This window comes from Podarcis tiliguerta, assembly GCF_965153285.1.
Source record: "Podarcis tiliguerta genome assembly, chromosome: 10".
Taxonomy (NCBI): Eukaryota; Metazoa; Chordata; class Lepidosauria; order Squamata; family Lacertidae; genus Podarcis; species Podarcis tiliguerta.
This window is the reverse complement of record NC_139543.1, coordinates 21,395,092-21,417,608: the sequence shown is the minus strand read 5'-3', so window position 1 is coordinate 21,417,608 and position 22,517 is coordinate 21,395,092. Positions and strand designations below refer to the sequence as shown.

Below are 22,517 nucleotides of genomic sequence, written 5' to 3'. Positions count from 1 at the left end.
TTTATGCACCAATGGGAGATTCAGCCTTCTCAATTTCTAAAACCTGTTTAGAATGTGTAGCATAGGATATAGTGTGGAAAAATTCCACCAGGTGTGTGTTTGAGCCCTTGGCTGAGCTCATGTAACGTAGCTCCAAGTTACCAGTGTCTAGGAGTATGAACTTTTCAATCCACCCCCCCCTTTATTGCTGCAGGATAAGTTAATATTGAATGCTTATGTTCCCAGGACAAGAGAATACAAGAGGCATGAGAATCTGTGTCTACATTTCCTCTCATTGTAGGTGACGTAAAACAAAGAAAACATTCCAATTTACAGATACTCCTAATACTGCATGGAAGACTAACCTGCTGTTAGGTAATTAAAATTTTAGCAGAAGTGTTTCACAGAATCAACAGCAACACAGCCCTGTATAGCATTACTGATTATGAGTTGTTAAGTGTTAGCACACTACAGGAAAACAGTGATCAGTTCAGTGGTACCTCTGGTTACATACGCTTCAGGTTACAGACTCCGCTAACCCAGAAATAGTGCTTCAGGTTAATAACTTTGCTTCAGGATAAGAACAGAAATCAGGCTCCAGCGGTGCGGCGGCAGCAGGAGGCCCCATTAGCTAAAGTGGTGCTTCAGGTTAAGAACAGTTTCAGGTTAAGAACGGACCTCCGTAACGAATTAAGTACTTAACCCGAGCTACCACTGTAGTGAGTTTGCAAGGTAGATTTTGTGCAGTTTTGCAGAAGGGGTGAACACTTGTTTCTTTCTCATGCTTATTGTAGGGAGTAGGTTACCTAAACAGAAAGATAATAGAAGAGGAAATACTTATCACAGTTGAGGTGAAGCAACCAATAACCACTAAGCTCATGTATGCTGCAGCCTTAGTTACTTCTGCTTTAGAACCTGTTTCTGGATTGCTTCAGAATCTTTAGAATTCTTGGAGAAGTTCATTCAGAAGCTTTGTTCAAACAGGAGGCAGTTACATCCTTCAGGGGTTTTTGCATGACTCCCTTTTGTCCAGGTCATGTTCACGTTGCATTGAAGGTCCATCTGGCTGTGTTAGGAAACAGAAGGCAGGATATTGCATTAGTGATATTTTCTTGGGCTCTTCCTCGTCCCCTGACCTTTTTCTACCATGCAAATTCCTGCATAGGAAGCCTACACACTATGGTTTTTATTTCCAGTCCATGTAGTTATGTACAAGAGGAAAAAGGAAAAAAAATGAGCTCTGGTTCGGTTTCAGAATGTGTTACTGCTGGGCACTACCTATTATGAGAATCTCTCTCGCACTCTCAGTGGAGCAGCTCACACGCTGCTGCTCCTAAAACGTTTTCGCCAGGCTTCCTTAAATACATAGAGTTGCTTTGTAGATAATGTGGCAAAATAAAACAAAACCTCAGGACTCCCTGGTCCTGAATGGGGCAGCTGTGCAGTCTGGGAATCATTTTGGACTCAGCTGTCCATGGAGGCGCAGGTCAATTATGTGTCCAGGGCAGCTGTCTACCAGCTCCATCTGGTACGCAGGCTAAGACCCTACCTGCCCATGGACTGTCTCGCCAGAGTGGTGCATGCTCTGGTAATCTCCCGCTTTGACTACTGCAGTGCGCTCTAAATGGGGCTACCTTTGAAGGTGACTACAATTGACTGGAAACTACAATCCAGAATCCAGAATGCGGCAGCTAGATTGGTGACTGGGAGTGGCTGCTGAGACCATATAACACCGGTCCTGAAAGACCTACGTTGTCTCCCAGTATGTTTCCAAGCACAATTCAAAGTGTTGGTGCTGTCCCTTAAAGTCCTAAACAGCCTCGGCCCAGTATACCTGAAGGAGCGTCTCCACCCCCATCCTTCAGCCCGGACACTGAGGTCCAGCACTGAGGGCCTTCTGGTGGTTCCCTCACTGCGATAATGAGGTTACGGAACCAGGCAGAGGGCCTTCTCAGTGGTGGCACCCACCCTGTGGAACACCCTCCCATCAGATGTCCGAAACCTGGATCTTTCCATCCAGGGGATTCTCCTTTCTATATTTTATTTTTTCCTTGTCAACGACATAAAATTCTTAGCGCTTTGTTCCGATAATCAACTTCTCGTATAGCTTATCTTAAACTGTAGGGTGCAAGTTTGTGTATATTAGACCAAAAGTAAAGCCCGCAAAGCAAACACTAAGTACAGCTTTTTCGGTATAATTTATTCTTTATTGATTTTGGAAAGGATAGATATAACCTGAACACCAATAGATTTAAGAGTTTTTCTATTTTGGAATAGAAAACGGAACAGGAGATGTCAAGATTCAATCTGGTAATAAATTTATAAGGATTTCATTCATTCATTTCAAAACTGAGCTTATCTATCACAAAGCTGAGTACTTGGCATGTTCACCAATCAATGTTACTCAGAGTGCTCTGAGTGTTGTATTTACACTAGAAGGGAGGATTATAAATGTTCAGTAAATCAATCAATGGAGAACTCTTCCCATTTCACTTGCTGACTTGTGCCACCTCAGCCCCAGTACGTACCTTTCTGCTCCCAATCTTGTGTTGCTCTTTCTGTCCGTATCTGTGAACCCCAGCCCCTCTGCAGCCTAACACTATTTATTAGTGTATGTCATTTTCTCTAAAACAAATAAAACCATATAGGGGAAGCAGAAAGTTGTACAGCTAGGAAGCCACTGCCTCCATAAATTTCCTCCAATTTGCAATGAAAGAAGACTGGGGCTGAAAGACAAATGCAGTGTGCATGTTTATAGTCTAAGCAGTGGTGTCCAAACTTTTTCCAAAGAGGGCCAGATTTGATGAAGTGAAGGGCCATGAGGACCCACCAAAGTTAACCTTTAAGATTGAAGTTGTTGAGTTTTTTCTATGATTTTACCCCAAAGTTGTTGAGCTTCTTTAGGGTTGAAGTAGTTGAGGGTTTTTTTAAAGGATTTTACCCTACCCCAGGAAATAAACTGCCACAGGGGCCAGATTAAACCAACTGGCTCCCAAACGGACTTTGGATATGCCTAGTCTAAGTTATATGTGAATACACTATGTTACTGATTGTTTTACTGGTACGTCATGATGGAATGTAGACCAGGTGCCTTGTAATTTGTATGGGTTTTGGCCCATTAGCACACTTATCAGCATCTCAACGCTTATTTGAAATTCCTCTCTTCGTCTCTGAATTTCATTATTATAATATTTTTCCAAAGGAAATTACATGAACCATCTTTGGGATGTTAAAACTGCAAAGTTTACCTTCGCCAAGGCCCTAAAACTGCTTTCTTGCAGAGCAGTGACCATCTTTGCTGTGGGACGAAACCAAGGCACTGTGCACGAGTTGCAATATTTGCCCTTCCCATTTAAAACAATGGGGAATGGGAAAGCAAATAACCGAAATGGAAAGGACAAGCAACCTGTGATTTCCTTGAATTTTTGTATGCATTAAAATGAGCAGAACAAACCAGAGGGAACTGTTTCTGAGGGAAATACATCTGCCATTACTGTTTTATCTCTGCCATAGAAGTCGTTAACTCTCAAAAAGGCAGTGACCTTAGCTTTATCTGAAGGAGTGTGCATGCACACAAAAGCTGATACCCAGAACAAACTTAGATGGTCTCTAAGGTGTTACTGGACAATTTTTTAATTTTATTTATTTCGACTTCGTCAGACCAACACGGCTGCCTACCTGAACCTTAGCCTCACAAGTTCCTCTCCTGACATTATGTTACTTACTGAGATCTGTTTTACACGTTACATGGCAGCAATTTTTGTTTGTCAGTGGGTGAACTCAAGACAACCAAGTAGCGTTAAGCCAGTGATCAATCTCCACACACGAGTTTTAAATTTTAAGGTTTTTAAATGCATCCTTTCAACTCTTTTGCAATTGGATGCAGGCCTTGGAGGGTACTAAGAAGAGGTAACATGAAATGAACGTTGAGGCTATTTCTTGTGCAAGACTACTCTTGCTACCACTTCCTTTCTGTCTTCAGCAGCCACTTCATAAGTTTATGCAACGGATGGCTTCTGGCTCTGCATGTGCAGAGAAAAATATAGAGGAGCTACTAAATCTAAAGAACTGCTGGATTTTGTGTTTTCAGAAATGAGGTACCAGTCATGTGACTCTCTATCCCAGTACCCCTGGGTATAACCTGAAACCTATGTGAGCCTAGTCAAGGCAGAGGTGGTGAACCTCAGGGGGCTGGATGCAGCCCTATTTGACCCGCCAAACTATCCCTGTCCCTTACTGACCCTGTTTTGCACTCCAGATATTTTTGCATGGTTGGAATATCTGCCTGAGCTATGCTCATGCCTCTTGCTTGTCTGGATGAAGGATCCAGAAGGATGTGTTATGTAGAAAAGATTCATCGCTCTGCCCACTTTTGCCTCTGGTCCTGCTCTCAGAAATGGCTCTCAGAAGCCTCCCCATAACAGAATATGGCCCCAAGCTGAAAATAGTTCCCTACCTCAAGCTAATCTGCTATATACTGCTCTCGTAAGGCATGAGAATGCAGACTTTCGGACTTTAACAGTGAACCAGGATCTCCCCCCCCCCCTATTTTGCTTAACCCTCAGAGTTATGGAGAACTGGAAAATCTGCAAGCCCTCCAAGTGTCCCTATTTTCCAGGGACGGTCCTGGATTTACAGAAGCTGTCCCAGTTTCTGATTTGATTCCGAAATATCTTGCTTTTCTTTAAAGGTAAAGGGACCCCTGACCGTTAGGTCCAGTCGCGAACGACTCTCATCTCGCTCTATAGGCTGAGGGAGCCGGTGTTTGTCCGCAGACAGCTTCCGGGTCATGTGGCCAGCATGACTAAGCCGCTTCTGGCGAACCAGAGCAGCACATGGAAATTCCGTTTACCTTCCTGCCGGAGCAGTACCTATTTATCTACTTGCACTTTGACGTGCTTTCAAAGTGCTAGGTGGGCAGGAGCTGGGACCAAACAACGGGAGCTCATCTCATCGCGAGGATTCGAACCGCCGACCTTCTGATCGGCAAGCCCTAGGCTCAGTGGTTTAGACCACAGCGCCACCCGCGTCCCCCTTGCTTCTCCCTAGAATGTCCTATTTTCATTAAAAAAAAATTGGGGGGTATCTTTATGCGACCCCCAAGCCAAGGAGAGAAGTACCTATACAACCTTTAGAAGACATCTGAAGGCAACCCTGTATAGGGAAGGTTTTTTTTAACGTACTTAATGTTTTATTATGTTTTTATCCTGTGTTGGAAGCTGCTCAGAGTGGCTGGGGCAATTCAGTCAGATGGGCAAGGTATAAATAATATACTACTACTAATAATAATAATTGCATACATTCCAACATTTCTCCAATGAAAATAGGGACGTCATAAGGAAAAGTGGGGCATTCCGAGATCAAATTGGAAACGGGGACGGCTTCTGTAAATCCCAGTCTGCCGCTGGAAAATAGGGAAACTTGGAGAGTCTGTAATCAAATAGGTGTCCCTATATTCATTGGAGAAATGCTGGAGAGCAGACCTCCAAGTATGCCTATTTTCCAGGGACATCACTGATTTAGAGAAGTCATCCTGGTTTCTGAATTGACCCCAGAATGTCCCGCTTTTCCTTAAAGGTAAAGGGTAAGGGGACCCCTGACCATTAGGTCCAGTCGTGACCGACTCTGGGGTTCCGGCGCTCATCTCGCTTTATTGGCCAAGGGAGCCGGCATACAGTCATGTGGCCAGCATGACTAAGCCACTTCTGGCGAACCAGAGCAGCTCACAGAAATGCCATTTACCTTCCTGCTGAAGCGGTACCTATTTATCTACTTGCACATGACATGCTTTCGAAGTGCTAGGTTGGCAGGAGCAGGGACCAAGCAACGGGAGCTCACCCCATCATGGGGATTCGAACCGCTGACCTTCTGATTGGCAAGTCCTAGGCTCTGTGGTTTAACCCACAGTGCCACCCGCGTCCCTGTAACTGAATAGGGCTCCCTATTTTCATTGGAGAAATGCTGGGAAGCAGACCCTCCAAGTATGCCTATTTTCCAGGGATGTCCCTGATTTAGAGAAGTCATCCTGGTTTCTGATTTGACCCCAGAATGTCCCGCTTTTCCTTAGGACATCCCTATTTTCATGGAAGAAATGTTGGAGGTTATGGAGTTCTTTAACCCCGGGAGCCTTTTGAAGGCAATCTTGTACAGTATAAGTCAGTCCCCGTCCCCCCCCCCCTTAAGCTCACTATTTTGAGACATTTTGCTTGGCCCACTAAAGGCTACTTGTGTTGGGGTTTTTTTAAAAAAAAGAAAACCCCACCACGGCTTCCCCCTACTCCCCCCCCCCATCCCGCGACTTAGGAGTCAACCCACAACCCACCTTAGTCGCGCGTTGTGGTGCCTGCTGTGTGTTTGTTTACAACTTTAATTGGCGGCTTCCCCGGCTGGAGACGCCTGCATGGAAACGGTGCGCGAGGGGGCGGAGGAGGTGGAGCAGGGCGGCGGCGGCGGGGGGGACGGGACGGGGGACGGAGAGAGAGAGAGACACGTTACTTCTTCGGGAGACATGAATCATCCCAGAAATAACACCGCGCGAGGTCGTGGCAGCAGAGAGCAAGGCCGGCGCTGGAGCGGCTGGGCGCGTTCGCTCGGTCTCTCTCTCCCTCGCGCGCCCTGCCTGCGAAAAGATGGCTGAAGCTGCTGGCGGCGGCGGCGGCGGCGCCGGCTTTCTGGAGCAGCTCAAGTCGTGCGTCGTCTGGTCGTGGACGTATCTGTGGTCGCTGTGGTTCTTCCTCATGCTCTTCCTCGTCTACGTCCTGAGGGTGCCTCTGAAGATCAACGACAACTTGAGCACAGGTAGCCAGCGAGCGACGACGCGCTTTTTGCAAAAAGCAAACCCCCCCCCCCCCAAAACTTGCAACTTTGCTCAGGGGGGAAAAAACAAGGGCGCGCGCCACGGCTGGGCGGGAAAAGGCGAAGGGGCAACGGGGAAAGAAGGCGTCGTGCTGCAAACTTTTCCTGCCTTTCCCGTTGCTCTTTCCCCCTCCTCCCCACAGACTGGAAAACAGTAACAGCTGCAACACCCTTTCCTCATATTTCTTCACATAGGCATGCTTGGCTTTTGGGGGAGGGTTGAGGTTGAGGGTCCGCCTGCTGCCCCCCCCCCAATTTCCAAATCCACCCCCTTTTTTCAGTCTGATGCGCCCGCCCCCCTTCTTGCAAGCGGGCGCTTTGAGGGCGGGTCGAGGACAAGGGACGTTTTTAGGGGAGTTTTAATTTCCAGGCTCGCCATACCCGTCTTTCCTCCTCAGCCCCGCTACTCAATGGTGGGTCGCTACAAAGAAGGAGCAAAGGAAGAAAGACGTTTAGTTGGAAGAAGAAGCGATGCCTTCCTGCTCCTCGTCAGGACTTGAGGCGGGGGGAACCTCACATGCAGAAGGCGGGAATAATTTGGGCAAAGGCATCTCCGCCCTCTTTATCAATGGAAGATGCACGTTATATAGAGGCGTCTCCTGGGTCCCAGCTGTGAGGAGGTACTAGCAGACCGTCTTAAAAAGAAGAAGAAGAAGAAATAAACATTGTATTTGCTGGGTCAGAACAGAAGGCTGGTCTTTTATGGCTTCCCTCTGAAGGCTCATGAGCAGAAGGTGTGATGGTGAGATCCTGAACTCTCCTCTTCAGAAGTACCTGCAAGGTGTACTGCCTTGCAGTTGTCGATAGGGCCACAGATTCCCCACCCCTGATAGCTCTATGTTGCTGGACCACAACTCTTCATTGCCCTGTGGGGCAATATAACCATTGTGGGTTAAGCTGACTAATGAAAAGTGAAATGAAAATGAAATGGCTAATGGGAGCTTGAGTCCCTCAACATCAGAAGCACTTCAGTTCCCCATCTCCGCTCTGTGGATTTCGCCTGTCCTTCCTGAACGCTTTTCCAGCCTAAAGGTCACAATTGTGAATTTAATCATTTTCCACCTCACCTGCTGTTTTGTTGCTTGTTTGGCCGGGTGGTAGAGAGGCCCCTTCAGAGCTTTTGACAGCTTGTTTGGGATTTTAACATATTGAATGATCTGGTGTCATTCACAAACTTGAGTCTTTCCCTAATTTGTCCCAACTTCAAATAATGTATGACTGTTAAATTGCTCCAGTGCAGATTCACTCTTTGGTTTTTCCTTCTTTGGGAAATCTCTTCATTTTTTTTTTCCTGCTTTCCTCTTTTTAGCCAATATTTGTTGTTTTATTACTTATTTTCTAGGTTAATTTATATGCTGCTGTCAGAACAGTTACCAATCCATTATTGCAATTGGGCTTCTTCCCACATAACCACTAAGTTTTCAGAAGAGCATTTGAAGAGAGGTTTAGATTATTATTTTTTTGAAATTCCAAATGTATTGTATTTTTCCATCTGCATGTTTATTGATTCAATTTTAAAAGATGGATTTGGCAAAAATTCCTTTTGCAGAAGCCACACTGGCTTTACCTCAGCAAAGCTTGTTCTTCTGTATGCTTGATAATTCTAACCTTAATAATGTTTTCCACCAATTTAACTAGGAAAGGCTATTAGAAATCAGTGTTAAGTTTCCCCCTTCATCTGCTAGCAAGTTGGGTATTACTTTGTATTGCAGGGAGAAGCTAGAGAACCTACTTTGCCATTTCAGGTTGTTAGCACAAGTGGCAATAAGAAATTAGCATGTTTGCATTCCCCAAATTCTTTAATTCTAATATAATACCAATAATATTTGCTGGTGAAGGTAATTTGTAGGGGCGAATCAGGGGGTAAGAAGTAGGTTGCTAAACTGTAGCTTCGGACAGAATTATGGCTTCCCACAAACCAAGAATTGAAGCTTCTAAGCTCCATTCTAATGTCCAGTGGAAAGAGAGGACAGAATGCAGAGGTTTTGAGGCTGCTCATATTTGTTGTAATGGCAAAGAATGTTTGCTGTTAGTATAGCTACTGTTTATATACGTGGCTTTTTGCATACTGTGCTGGCCTTGCTGCTTCCCCTTTTGGAGTGTTCACATTTCAAACTGATCTTGTTGGCCAACCATCAAAAGCTACGCAAGGTAGGAGAGAATTGTAAATGTTTTGGGAGGCACATTCAAATGGAACGGGCCTAGAGATTTGCAGTAAGGTTCAGCTTCTTTTGATTGTTGTAAAGGAGTATTTTAATTGGAGGAGGGGCACATTTGTGTTTGAAGAAACAACATGGGTGTATGCTGTGAGTGCTGATTTTGTATTATGCTTTGTGATGTCGTCTTGAGTATTTTTCATGAAACATAGGCAAAGAAATATGGATTTGTACTTGTAAGCTTTTGTATACAGAGATGGGAATGCTGAATGTAGTGCTTTGTAGCTCAAGGAAAAATGCAACTAATCAATCCATGGTTCCTACAGAGATTCCCCTGTACTCTGCTGCAGAGCTGCAACTAAAACGTTTTAACTGTTTTTAAGTGCAATATACAATGTGACATTAGATGGCGATAGTGATCCTTATGGAAAATTCAATGTATTTTAAAAAACTTTTTTTAAAAGCATTTTCAGAACGTTTTTCATATGTGTGTAGATTCCATCAGGGGAGAATTTGAGGAGCTGCCTTAAAATGGCTGTATCTAAGATTTTTTTTATTAGATTATTCCGAAATTTGTGAAGAGCTCACCGGGTAGGTCTTCCTTTGGGTGTAGTGCAATAGCATTGGAGGGTCTAGCCCCTAATTTATAATATTGGATGACTCTTTGGGCCTCCCCTCTTAGCTATGCAAGCACTATAACACTTTGGTTTTCAACAACAGTTATGATTAGGTTTTTTTAGCTACTTGATTGGAGGCCAATCAGGCCCAGTTCTCACCGAGATGATTTATGAAGCAACATATCCGTCATGTAAATCCCTGATTGCACTATGAAGCTTTCATTCAGACACAGATGTGCCATGTAGTGAAAATTATACATTAGTTGCATCCATTTTATAAAGAGGGTAACTATATCCTTTTCAGCAATTAATAAAGGTAAAGGACCCTTGACAGTTAAGTCCAGTTGCAAACGGCTCTGGGGTTGCGGTGCTCATCTCGCTTTATTGGCCGAGGGAGCCGGCGTACAGCTTCCGGGTCATGTGGCCAGCATGACTAAGCCGCTTCTGGCGAACCAGAGCAGAGCACAGAAACGCTGTTTACCTTCCCACTGGAGCGGTACCTATTTATCTACTTGCACTTTTTGGTATGCTCTTGAACTGCTAGGTTGGCAGGAGCTGGGACCGAGCAACGGGAGCTCATCCTGTCGAGGAGATTCAAACCACCGACTTTCTGATCGGCAAGCCCTAGGCTCTGGTTTAGACCACAGTCATCATCAAATGGAATCATGGTTGGCCTGTCAAGAAGTTCTATTGCCAGTTTCCTCCACATACTTCCCTTACTTTCAGTTTTTAAAATCAGAGGTCAATTTTTACCAGTCTGGAAACTGTATTGCCCAGCTAAGCAATATCTATAGTATCCTGTAGAAATAGGTCTCAGATAAGTGATGGTAAGCAGAGGGGCCTTAAATTTATAACTTATCGTAAATTTCCGTAATGCAGATATGATAATAAAATAGAAATTACAAAATGTATGATGCAGAATAAGCTTTGGAGTATTATAACTATTGCCAGCAAGGAAAGGAAAAACAGCACAGTCATTGTGTCAGGCAAGAAACTAAAATAAGCACCCGAGATGAATGTTTTCTTGCCTTAGTCCAAAATAACCCGGCGTATGTTCTTAGCCTTGAAGATGTGCTATGGGGTACATATTTTTGTTTTTTTTTTAAATAAAAAATCTGCTTAAATTCATCTTGGCCTTTTAAAACCCTGCTATTTTTTATCCTGGCCTTTTATTCAGTCTCATGTCTTCTTTTGTTTACATGTAGTTAGAAATTAACAAAGCAATCCTAACTCTTAATCCGCACAGCTGGCGGGGTTTAAGATTCTGCAATGGTATCCCTCTGCTGAGTTGTGTGTGAATGTAGCTGTCCCACTGGCTATCCTTGCGGTCAACAAAACTGCTGCTGCTGGCACAAGAACCTGAAATGTGTTTGAGGGTGCAGGCAGAACAAACCCATTTATGGATCCAGTTGTGCCAGCCTGGAGCTGTTCCACACAACCTCCCACACTTACCTGGGAGTAAACCCCACTAAATTCTTTGAATTTAATAGGACATACTTCAGAGTAGATATGTTTGGGTTTGTGCTGTAAGAATGCGAACTTACTGACCACAGTATAGTGCTGGATCCCTTAGAAATCAACAAGCTGAAGCCCAATTGTGTTTGTGTTGGATGGTGGCCTTGCCTTCTTAAACTCTATTAAAAATTTAAGGATGCAATTAGTCTTGCAGCAGAAAGGTTGTGAAAACCCAGACAAAGAGGCTCCTGAGAAGCTTTGGTTTCACAGGAAAGCTGATAAATCTAAAATGTGACTTCCCAAAAATAACCATGATGGTTTCAGTTGGTTTTGTTCCTCCCCCCCCCGCCAGACAATAGCACCTCCTTTCTCTCTTTTATGACTGTAAGTGAGATTGCATTCTGTGTTGCAGAATAACAAAGCTGATTTTATTCAACATTTGTTAAGTGCAGGGGTAGGCAACCTAAGGCCTGTGGGCCGGATGCGGCCCAGTCGCCTTCTCAATCGGGCCCACAGACTGTCTGGGAATCAGCGTGTTTTTACATGAGTAGAATGTGTCATTTTATTTAAAATGCATCTCTGGGTTATTTGTGGGGCTTGCCTGGTGTTCTTTTACATGAGTAGAATGTGTGCTTTTATTTAAAAAGCATCTCTGGGTTATTTGTGGGGCATAGGAATTCATTCATTTGCACCCCCAAAAAAACTATAGTCCGGCCCACCACATGGTCTGAAGGACAGTGAACCAGCCCACGGCTGAAAAAGGTTGCTGACCCCTGGTTTAGTGCTAATGCAGTAGATGACCAGGGAAACAATGCAACGAAACAGACCGGGCACCTACATTAAGCAAGAAGGACCAGGGTGAATAGGAAATGGTTAGCCGGTAGGGGGCAAAATGGAGAAAATGTCAGACTGTGGTGGAAAACATTGCTATGCGAGTTTCTTCATGCAGCTTTGGATTCATGTATGCAGCAGAATTGAGATTCCGACACCTGAGCTAGTGCAGAATAAAATGACATTGAATAGCAGGTGCCTTGTAATAAAGTACCCGTGAAAACAAACAAATGAAACAAAACAAGGAACTGGGGATATGATAGTAGAGATACACGAATTCAAAAAAGTGGAGAGGACCAAGAATTCTGACTGCATACACACAATACATTTAAAGCACCTCCCCCCCAAAATGGAGGTGACATCAGTTTTAGCCTGAAATACAGAAGGTAGTTAGGTAGCTCCTAGATATTTTCCCCCTGAAGAAATACTTCCATGCATCACCCCCCACCCCACCCCTTTGTCTGGTCCAGAAATAGGAAACCTGATGAAGTGTTTGGATCTTGAGGACAGGGAGAATTTATATTATTTTAATTTATAGGCTGTCTCTTAGAGCAAATCTATCTTACAAGGCTGCTTACTTAAAACAACCATAAAGTACAGTCTCACATTTCAGTAAAAACAACTGGCAGCCTAAAACAATTCACAGGCCAGTAACACGTCATTATAATTAACTGAAACAACTTGAGCAGTTTCAGACTAACACCATATAATTCCTTTACAGAGACGTAATCTGAACTAAGTGGCGTTTTAAGGCCTGTTTAAAAGTCTGTACCAGTGGAGTCCATATGCATATCACAATAATATTCTGTGGCGATTGTGCATAGGATTGTTGACTTAGTGTATTTAAGTATACACTATACAACAGGGCAATAAAGAAAAACCTGATTGTTTATAAGTTATCATAATCAATACATTCATGTTTACAAACTTTCCGGAAATGAGCTTAGCTGCAAACCAGCCTCTAATGTTCTCTTGCTGTCTTTTGCAATGCAATTTATTTATTTGGTGAACGTTTAAGGCACCCTGCGGTATAAAACAGCCAGTTTCAATCTCCAGCATCTTCAGTTAGGGCTAGGAGAGTCTGAAATCCTGGACAACCATTGCAAGCCAGTGTAGATGAACGACACTGTGCAGTTGGTAGAGCTTGATGCAAGGCAGTTTCCTATGTTACTAGCTTTTGGAATTAAGTGATTATTTTCTTCAGGGCTTTTTTTTTTTTTTTTTTTTTGCAATAAGAGGTTCTGAATGCATTCTGCTTCCCATAAATAAAGCACAATCTCTGCTATGTTTCATGCTGAAGGCTAAAATGTTGTTTATAAATAACACATCGGTCTAAGGCCTTTCAGGTTGGCTTGATTGCAGAAGCTTTCAAGGTGAAATCAAGCTCTGCTGCATTTGTGTCATAATATTACTGTGGTAATCCTAAAAACGAGAGGTTTACAGCATATTTTAATGCTGCTCCAAACTCCTGCTACAAAACCTGCCCCCCATCTCACCTTCCTCAGTTTTTTTCAAATTCTTCCTCACGACTCCCAAATCCTTTCTTGACTGTTATAAACCTCCAGTTTTGCCATGTCTGTTTTCTGCTGCCAGTTAACCCAAACTTCTCTTTTGTCAAATGCAGTCCTCTCCCTTGGTCTTTCACCAAATAACACCATAAATAAGTCATGTCGGAAAGTTAATTCCAGAAAGTGAAATCTTGGTGCTTTCAAAATACTATGTCTATGTTTTGGTCATGGGTTTTTGACTGCAGATTCAAAAATGCCTAAAGGCTGCATCTTTAGCACCATATCTGTAAATCTTGTGAGCAGGGCCTGAGATTGCCTCTCTAAGGTGCTATTTGGATGTGAATGTGTAACGATAAAAGCAGCAGTTTTCCTCAGTATAACTGAGTATAAGCCATTGTTGTTGTTTAGTCGTGTCCGACTCTTCATGACCCCATGGACCAGAGCATGCCAGGCACTCCTGTCTTCCACTGCCTCCCGCAGCTTGGTCAAACTCATGTTCGTAGCTTCAAGAACACTGTCCAACCATCTCGTCTTCTGTTGTCCCCTTCTTCTTGTGCCCTCAATCTTTCCCAACATCAGGGTCTTTTCCAGGGAGTCTTCTATTCTCATGAGGTGGCCAAAGTATTGGAGCCTCAGCTTCAGGATCTGTCCTTCCAGGGAGCACTCGGGCTGATTTCCTTAAGAATGGATAGGTTTGATCTTCTTGCAGTCCATGGGACTCGTTAAGAGTCTCCTCCAGCACCATAATTCAAAAGCATCAATTCTTTCGCGATCAGCCTTCTTTATGGTCTAACTCTCACTTCCATACATCACTACTGGGAAAACCATAGCTTTAAGTATATGGACCTTTGTTGGCAAGGTGATGTCTCTGCTTTTAATAAGCCGTTAGTATAAGCTAATCTGCCTCCACTACTGGAAAAGTTTCACCTGTGCACCCGGGCTTGTTATTTTTCAGATTTCACCAGTGCCTCTCAGGCAGTGGCGTAGCGTGGGTTGTCAGCACCCGGGGCAAGGCAAGTAATTTGCGCCCCCTAACCCGTGGATTTGCGCCCCCTAACCCTAACCCCCAGATGTTGCGCCCAGTGCGGCCGGCCCCCCCTGCACCCCCCACGCTACGCCACTGCTCTCAGGGGTGGGGAAGAGGAGAATGGTTATTATGGAATTCGTTCCTTATTCATCTGTTTGGAAAGCCCTGGCTCTTGCGGGGAGAATGGGGACAGCAGGATGGGGCAAGACAAACAAACATGTAGGAAAATTCTGTGTATAGGAATGTCAACATCCCTTTCATTCTCTGCTATCTTCTCTTTGTTAGTCTGAATGTGTGGTTAGGTTATCCTGTCTGCTTTCTACTTCATGTCTTGGCTGTTCGAACCATCAGAGATTCATCTGACCTCTGTTGGATTAAGGAGAGGAATTCCTTTTTTTCCTAGTCAGACATACTAGCTGTGTTACTTTTTCTACATTCCATAAGTTAGGTATCCATCATCTCATTACATTATTATTTATTTCTGGCCATCTCTTGGGTTTCATTTCATTTTCATAGCAAAACCTGTCAGTTGTTTTCAGGAAAGAGGAAAGGGGTACTCATAAATTCATAATTATTTAAATAAGTAATATGCTTACTGGTTTTATTTTTTACCAGTAATATGCTTACTGGTTTAGGGAAATTAGCCACATAGCTTCTCAAAATGGAGTTTGCTAGAACAAAGCTAAGCACACAAGTTACAAGTTTTATGCTCCATAGATCTCCTGGGTTCCCATGAAAGGATCATTACAGGGCAGTTATAAATTTTACTCCACACTGTGTGGTACTACGCAGCATTGCTATGTAGGCTGAAATGGTATGTTTTTTCAAGGTGTTTTAACTGTCACTTTAGTATAGCTCAACTGCTTCAGTTTATGAGCATCACTATCTTTCACAAGTTATGATTTTTCCAGTTTCAATACACCTCATGGCAGATGGTGTGAGACAAGACAGTCCTTAGATGTTGAGCCATTGTGTTCTGCTACTAGATGCCAGGTATGATCTGAAGATGGACGAGGCAACTTACTACCTTGCAGAAGATGAACAGATCTAGGTGTGGTTAGTGACTAGACAGGAGACATGCCTGGAGCTCCAGGAAGGAAGAAGAGTGGACTATAAATATAGGAAATAAATTAAATTAAATAGATGTTACCCCGTGTTTCCATTGGGCTGGCTGCTAGCAGCACACAGCAATGGTTTTGTATACAAGTAAAGCATAATTGTTCATTTTTTCTTCTATACTGGTGTGTCAGATTCAGGGTAGATTTGATTTAAATCACGATTTAAATCACTAGTCAGTAAGACTTGATTTAAATCTCGTCTCCCCCCCCCCCCCCGGAAAAACTCATTCTTGCCGGTATAATCTTAGTATTTACAACCAGATGAAGGTTTCATTTTTGGAATAATAAATTTTCAGAGTAGTTTTTACAGCTATATCAAAAATTACTGATTTGGTTATACTATTAGAAATACATTGACAGATAATTATGAAATTACTGTGAGGTTTAATAAGTTACCTGTTTATATTTGGAAAAGTTTTCTGCTGTACTTTATTGGAAGGAGAAAAATAATCATTTCCTCAACAACAATTTAAAGAATTTATTTAACTGAAACAATAACATTATAGCATATGTATCCATGTTTGTTAACTGATGTTAAACAATTTTTTTTAAAAAAACAACCTTAGACTTGAATTTTAGCACACATAAAATTTTTAAAACAAATCCTTATCAGTGGCGTAGTGTGGGGGGTGCAGGGGGGGCCGGCTGCACCGGGCGCAGCATCGGGGGGGGGGCGCGCTCACACTCGCAGCTCTCTGCCCCTACCTGGCTCACTCACTCTCTCTCACTGCAGTGCTGGCTGTGCAAATCCGATCCGAGACGCCGGGTCGCCGCCCACTGTGGAGGGGGTGTGCCAGGCGTGCGGTGCGGAGAGAGAGCGAGGGACTATCTGGGGGAGGGACAGTGCAGCGGGGAGCGCAAATTACTTGCCTTGCCCCGGGTGCTGACAACCCACGCAACGCCACTGATCCTTATTTCCTGATGAATAGCCTTTGGGCTATAATGTAACTTAAAAAGAAAACTATCTTTAGAAAGATTTTCCCTCCAAAAGCATTTTATTTTAAAAATCCAATTTAATTTTTTAAAAAAATCCAATTTAAAGGTGAAAAAATCCAATTTAAATAAAAAAAAAATTATCCACCCTGGTCATGTATTGTACCTGAAATATTGTATTCTGATTCTGTGTTGGTGTATGTGCAGACCTGGCCTTTTAAAACTAATAAGCAAATTACTGAAAGGTAGAGGATTCTCAACCTGTTAAATGCATTCCATATAATTTAGAAATTTTTAAATCTTGCAAATGCTTTTGCCATCTCTAAAGTTCGTCTGTGCTAAGTTTTGCAATCTTTATGTTGCTCTCAATACACAGTCACTGTTTACTGACTGAAATTTAGAGGAGTAGCATGGTATTTGATTTAAGAACAGCTACAAGCCCATTTTTTTTTAACACATACACATATGTTTGGATTACAGTTTAGGAGATCCATTTTATTATTTCCATTATGAGAGGGGATGGATAAGAAATGTCATAGGAATGAGAGAGGAATGGCCAAGCCTTATACCAAACACTAGAGGTCAGCCTTCAAACACTATAAAATGCTTTAAAATTCAACTTCACTGACCTCTGGAGCTCAGAAAAGGTAATTGACAGTGAAGGATTATGGGAGATGTAGTACAAAAATTGGTAGGGCATTTGTGTTTGAAGTAGAAAGTGGGGGGAAATCAATGGAAGTAGACATTTTTCTTTTCATTATCATAGTAGCATAAATGGGACCCCAGACAACTGTTATCAGGCACTGACCAGCCTATCGCCTGCTTCATTTTAAGACTGCAGTAGTCTCATGTACCCTCAGGCTGTGCCATTCCATCTTGTCATAATCCTACAGAATACAGATATTGATGGTATAATTAAGCACTGTAGTGACATTTCTCAATAAGGGAATGTCCAGACAGAAACCGTGGCAGGGGCAGGGAGGAGGATATCTGGTGTTCTAACTGTCTATCAGGCCTGGACAGAGCTTATCTGAGGGCACAGGATGGGAGTCTTGTTAGAACAAAAAAGCAGCCGGCCCCTGGCAGGCCCCCCTGGCCAGTTTAGCCCCCTGAGACCTGGGGAAAGTGTAAGACCTCGGTCCAGTATACCTGAAGGAGTGTCTCCACCCCCATTGTTCTGCCTGCACACTGAGGTCCAGTGCGAGGGCCTTCTGGCGGTTCCCTTGCTGCAAGAAGCCAAGTTACAGAGAACTAGGCAGAGGGCCTTCTCAGTAGTGGCACCCACCCTGTGGAACGCCCTCCCACCAGGTGTCAAAGAGAAAAACAACTACCAGACTTTTAGGAGACATCTGAAGGCAGGCCTGTTTAGGGAAGTTTTTATATTTGAAGGACTATTAATATTTTGTTGGAAGTCGCCCAGAGTGGCTGTGGAAACCCAGCCAGATGGGTGGGGTATAAATTATTATTATTATTATTATTATTATTACTACTACCTGGATGCCGGTTAGATCAGTTGGTTAAAGCGTGGTGCTGATAACACCAAGGTAATAATCCCTGTATGGGGGCATATTACTGCATTGCAGTGGGCTGGACTAGATGATCCCTGGAATCCCTCCCAGCTCTATGATTCTAAGATATACTGAGAAGTGTCACTGTCTGTGTTGATTTGTTATTCCAGATGTCTCTTAGTAGCATCAATACGGCTGGCATGGTCCAAGTCAGGAATTACCAACAGAATAGTTAACAAAATTGCACACATCTTTAACTTCTTTCTGTTGCAGACTGCTTTTTATACTTCCTGTTTGATGTTAAATCATTCAATCAGTGGTGTGGGACTGATCCCAAATCTAATTGGGATTAATATATTTGGATATTTGGAGTTGATGGGCGTGCCTTCCTGTGCATGTCTGGATCTTTTGAAATAGGCATAGCTAGATTTATGTTTTTATTTAGGCTCTTGAAGATGCTGACGTTCTTTTCCGAAAGATTGTATGTAACTTCTGGGGGAAGAGTTTTCATAACTGCTGACAGCTGCATACTCCCTCATGTTGTGTTCTGGTAATTGCATTACTGCATTGCATTACTCCATTAGCGCAAACCACCAAAAACCACTTGGTATTTGTTTTGTTCTTCATTCTTTGGATGAGTAAGAGTGTCAGTTTTGCGGTGACAGCTTACATGACAAAGGTTTGTAGTACAAAATAATTGCCCGTGGATTTGTAGGGTATTGGTAGTGATGTAAATGGGACACTAAAGAACAGTGGTCCAAAGAACACATGGACTGCTAAAAAAATAATAAATAATACAATTTATGGGGCAATTCTAGTTTATTTGGAAGACATACTCTCTGATGTGGAAGCATTTAGAGCCCAAACATACAAAGACTGGTTGGATTGATTAATTAGTAAACAAAAGGCACTTTGCAGACTGTTCCTATTCTGTTACTTGTTCCCAGGATGAGTCTGCCTGGCCCTGAGAACTGCCTGGGAGGCTCAGCCTCAGAAGCTCTATTATCAATCAGTAATTGGTTTCCCTGTGGTCTTCCAGATGACCATCAGCCAGGGATGATGGGTGTTGTAGCTCAACAACAAACGGAGATCCAAAGAAGGCTATGAGAAATGGTGGACACTGGACACTGAAGGCTGGTTATGCATTAAATGATTGTTTGAGGTATGAATGCCTGGAAATCTTTGGACTCAGTTTGTTCCTAGTACCTTTCAGCCTTATATGCATTTTGTGTAAGGGAAGATAAGAGAAGTACTTTAACATGGGTGGCAATGCACTGAACAGCAATCTTTCAGTAGCCTACAGGAGGGCTACGTTTTGCATTATATTGTATTCTGGTTCCTAATAATTCCAGTGTAGGCATCTTAAGACAGCCTGCAACACAGTGTGATCGGCCTTAGGTGTAACAGCACCCACTTCCTACGTTAAATTCAGCAACTGAGAAAACATGAAGTAAGATTAATTTTTATTGGGCCAGTGGGCTGCCCATGAAAATTATTATCATTGGGTTGTATCCAACTAAAGTTCTCTGTTTGCACAACAGAACTTTCCCTCCTTTGCTCTCCACGTGCCTCCTAAATCTGGGCTGGCGTTCCCCCAATGCTCCAGAGCAGATATGGGGAGGGTGCAGTACAAAAAACAGCTGAATATAAGTGTTAGAACAATACAAAATGAACATTTAAGGCAGAGAGAGAACTTTTTATCCCACTGGATGAAATTTGTGACTTGGAGTTAGAAAAACAGAATCGGCAATGAATTGCCTATTTAGCCTAGTAATTGATAGATGTTTCTACAGCCTATTAATAACCTAGTGACTTACATCACTATCAGTAGTGGCTGCATTACTGCAAGAATAATATTGTTAGGAAACTTCACCGTCTTTTTAGGTGTCATTTCTTTATGGCTGAAATGATCAACATTTCAAATCAGTTTTGATTGTATGGGGGAGGAAAGCCCAAAGCAAAGGCTAAAATATGTTTTGTTGGATTCATCTCACAGTTTCTGAGTCACTCTTCCTGTAGAAGAATTGATGAATGGCGGAAAGGATGACTAAGCAAGCCCATTGGTTTTGGAAATGGATCGTGCTGCACTCCCAGCCATTAAGTTTAAAAATGTATGTGCAGTGAAAAGTGCAAGGCATGTTTAATTTCCAGGCTAACTCTGGAGGGGGGAAAGCTGCCACTTTAAACAGTTCTGAAAAGAGTTCCTAGGCAAAGAAAGGGAAAGGCTCAGAGATGTGAAGATCCATAGTCTGTTGTGCTTAAGTCCTTTGCAAAATACTGTACTTAATATGTGCAATGGCAACATTTAACTCTATCAGTATGTTGCAAAGTTAATGAGAAGTTGTTGGGTTGTTGTTGTTGTTTGTTTGTTTTTTTGCATGAATTAAACCAGTTTTACGATCCTGGGGAGGATAGGGGGGCAAGTCCTGTTGCACAAGCGTAAATCCTTGCACTGAGGGGAGAATGCAAGGCATTCAGCCAACATAACTGGTGCAGGATTGCTGTAATATGTTCTGACTCTTTGATCCCACAAGCATTCTTAATTCTGCTTTCTGTGCCAGTTCAAATTTCCAGGTTGGCTCCAAAGGCAGCATCCTGGCACAGAGCACGCAAGAAAATCAGATAGGTTTCCATGAAGGTCCTGATGACTTGCTCCTAAGAATTAAACTATATAAGGGAAATGAAAGGTGTACAACCACCTTACAGTGCTGTTAAGCTTACCCACAAGTCTTTTGGAGGTCTGGTATTTTTCACAGCTTTGACAAGATGCCCATCTGGTTTACTGTTGGGTATAGGAAGCTAACTCTGCCATGTCAGGGTTACTGTGCTAAGAGATGGATATTCACAGTCAGGTTTCTATGAGACAAACGATCCCAGGATTGGTGATTGAGTCCAGAGATAAGGATCAATATATGTTGCAAAACCTGTTCAGAATACACACGTGGCGGTACTATTTTTGCTGAGGTTTCTTGGCTCTGTGGAAGCTCTGTGAGCAAACAGTACTGAATCTTCTTCGAATTGACAGCTGCCATGGACTGCCCAGGTAAAGATACCATTTATAATACTTAGATTAACAGTTTGCTGGATATATTATTAAAGCGCATATCCAAGACTTAATTTCAGAACAGAAGTGGAATTGATAACAGTCAATAATCAGCCATTCCCTTCCAATGGCTTCTGCTTTTTGCTGATTTGAAATGTGTATGTTTCATATGCCTTAGTAGTTAAGTCCTAGCTAATCTGTTGACCTTTTGTTGAGGAATCTGAGCTTCACTGAACATTACCCATAAAGAACATAAGTTGTGCATGCCGCCTAGCTCCCCTGCAGAGGATCAGTTTGGAAAGACAGTGAATGATATTTCTTTCATTTACAGAGACTAGTACAAGTGCATTGTAAAGAAATATTGCAGTGCAACATTGCAAGGTTGTTCTGGAGGCATTTTTGTCCACCATTTAGAATGTTATCCTGACCATGAGGAATGTATTCAGAAATCCAGTTTGGGTTAGGAGATCTTATGCTGCTGAGATATGCTGGAAAATTTTGTGGTGTGGCAGTGAAAGAGATGGCAGACTGTAATGGGACCTGCTAAGTTCATTAAAATGTTTGTAGAAACTTTCAGTGGAATGCTGGACTGGTGATACAATCATATACATGTCTACTCAGAAGTGAGCACCATTTACTTTAATGGGACTTATTCCAGATAAATGTGCATAGACTCAAGACTAAATCTGACCTAAGCATAGACCTAGAAGAAAGGCAGAGGAAAGTGTTTGAAAAATTTGGGTTTCTGAATGCAGAGGGAGGAGCAGAGTAGCAGGGGAACTTAGATAAGAAGTTTCTGGGAGACCTTTTCCTGCATGAACATCTGATTGACTCTTCAGAAGCAGTTGATCTGAAGCACTTGTCTGTTGGAAAGAATGTGACTAGATCAAAAAGACCAGCTGCCCACTTTTCAAATCTTAACTTTCATTTCTCCTTTATCTTGAAGGGAGATCCCTCACTCACTCCTTCCTTTTAGACCCTCCTGAAAAGCACTATTCGTTCACGTTACAATTCTGCAGATTAGTGAGATGAAAGGAATATAGTTTGAAGTCCTAAATTGCAGGGTTTCATCCACAAACTTCATAACACTTACCTGTACTTAAATTCCTGTCCTCTGGGAGACCTGCCTCCCAAATGACACGAAAAGTTGCACATGCAGTGGAACTTAGCTTATTTACAAAGTGGTGAGAGTTCCTAGATTGTTGGATGGATTGGTGAGAGCCATGCGACTTAACTGGAGCAACCAGCTTAAACCTCCTCACATGCTGAGATTCTCACAGGTAGATGTAGACAGGGTGTTGGTGGTGAACAATAGATTACCTATTTCCTCCCAAGGTAAGAGGAAGTGACATAACTAAGCTTGGCAAGACAGTTTACTCTATGGCATTAACCTCTTCATCCATTAATTAGACATATGGATGTTGGTTATATGAGGCTGATGATCCTGCAACATATACAAGCTCAGCCTGCACACTCACTACATCATG

At 42.9% G+C, this 22,517-nt stretch overlaps 1 protein-coding gene and 1 long non-coding RNA gene across 3 annotated transcripts in view; one reads left to right on the top strand and one right to left on the bottom strand.

Annotated features, from left to right (window-relative positions):
• Positions 1 to 6,405: 6,405 nt before the first annotated feature.
• ST7 (suppression of tumorigenicity 7) overlaps positions 6,406 to 22,517 on the top strand; it is a 96,252-nt gene continuing 80,140 nt past the window's right edge. For both annotated transcript variants that reach the window (XM_083399797.1, XM_083399796.1), the window contains exon 1: positions 6,406 to 6,777. In XM_083399797.1, coding sequence (XP_083255923.1) covers positions 6,609 to 6,777 — 169 coding nt within the window. In that variant the 5' untranslated portion in view covers positions 6,406 to 6,608. The remainder of the gene's footprint in view (positions 6,778 to 22,517) is intronic.
• LOC310658341 lies at positions 13,100 to 18,757 on the bottom strand. The gene is made up of 3 exons (XR_014502251.1): positions 16,452 to 18,757; positions 14,523 to 16,151; positions 13,100 to 14,369 (listed from the first exon to the last, which is right to left on the bottom strand). It is a non-coding gene; the product is annotated as an uncharacterized lncRNA (long non-coding RNA).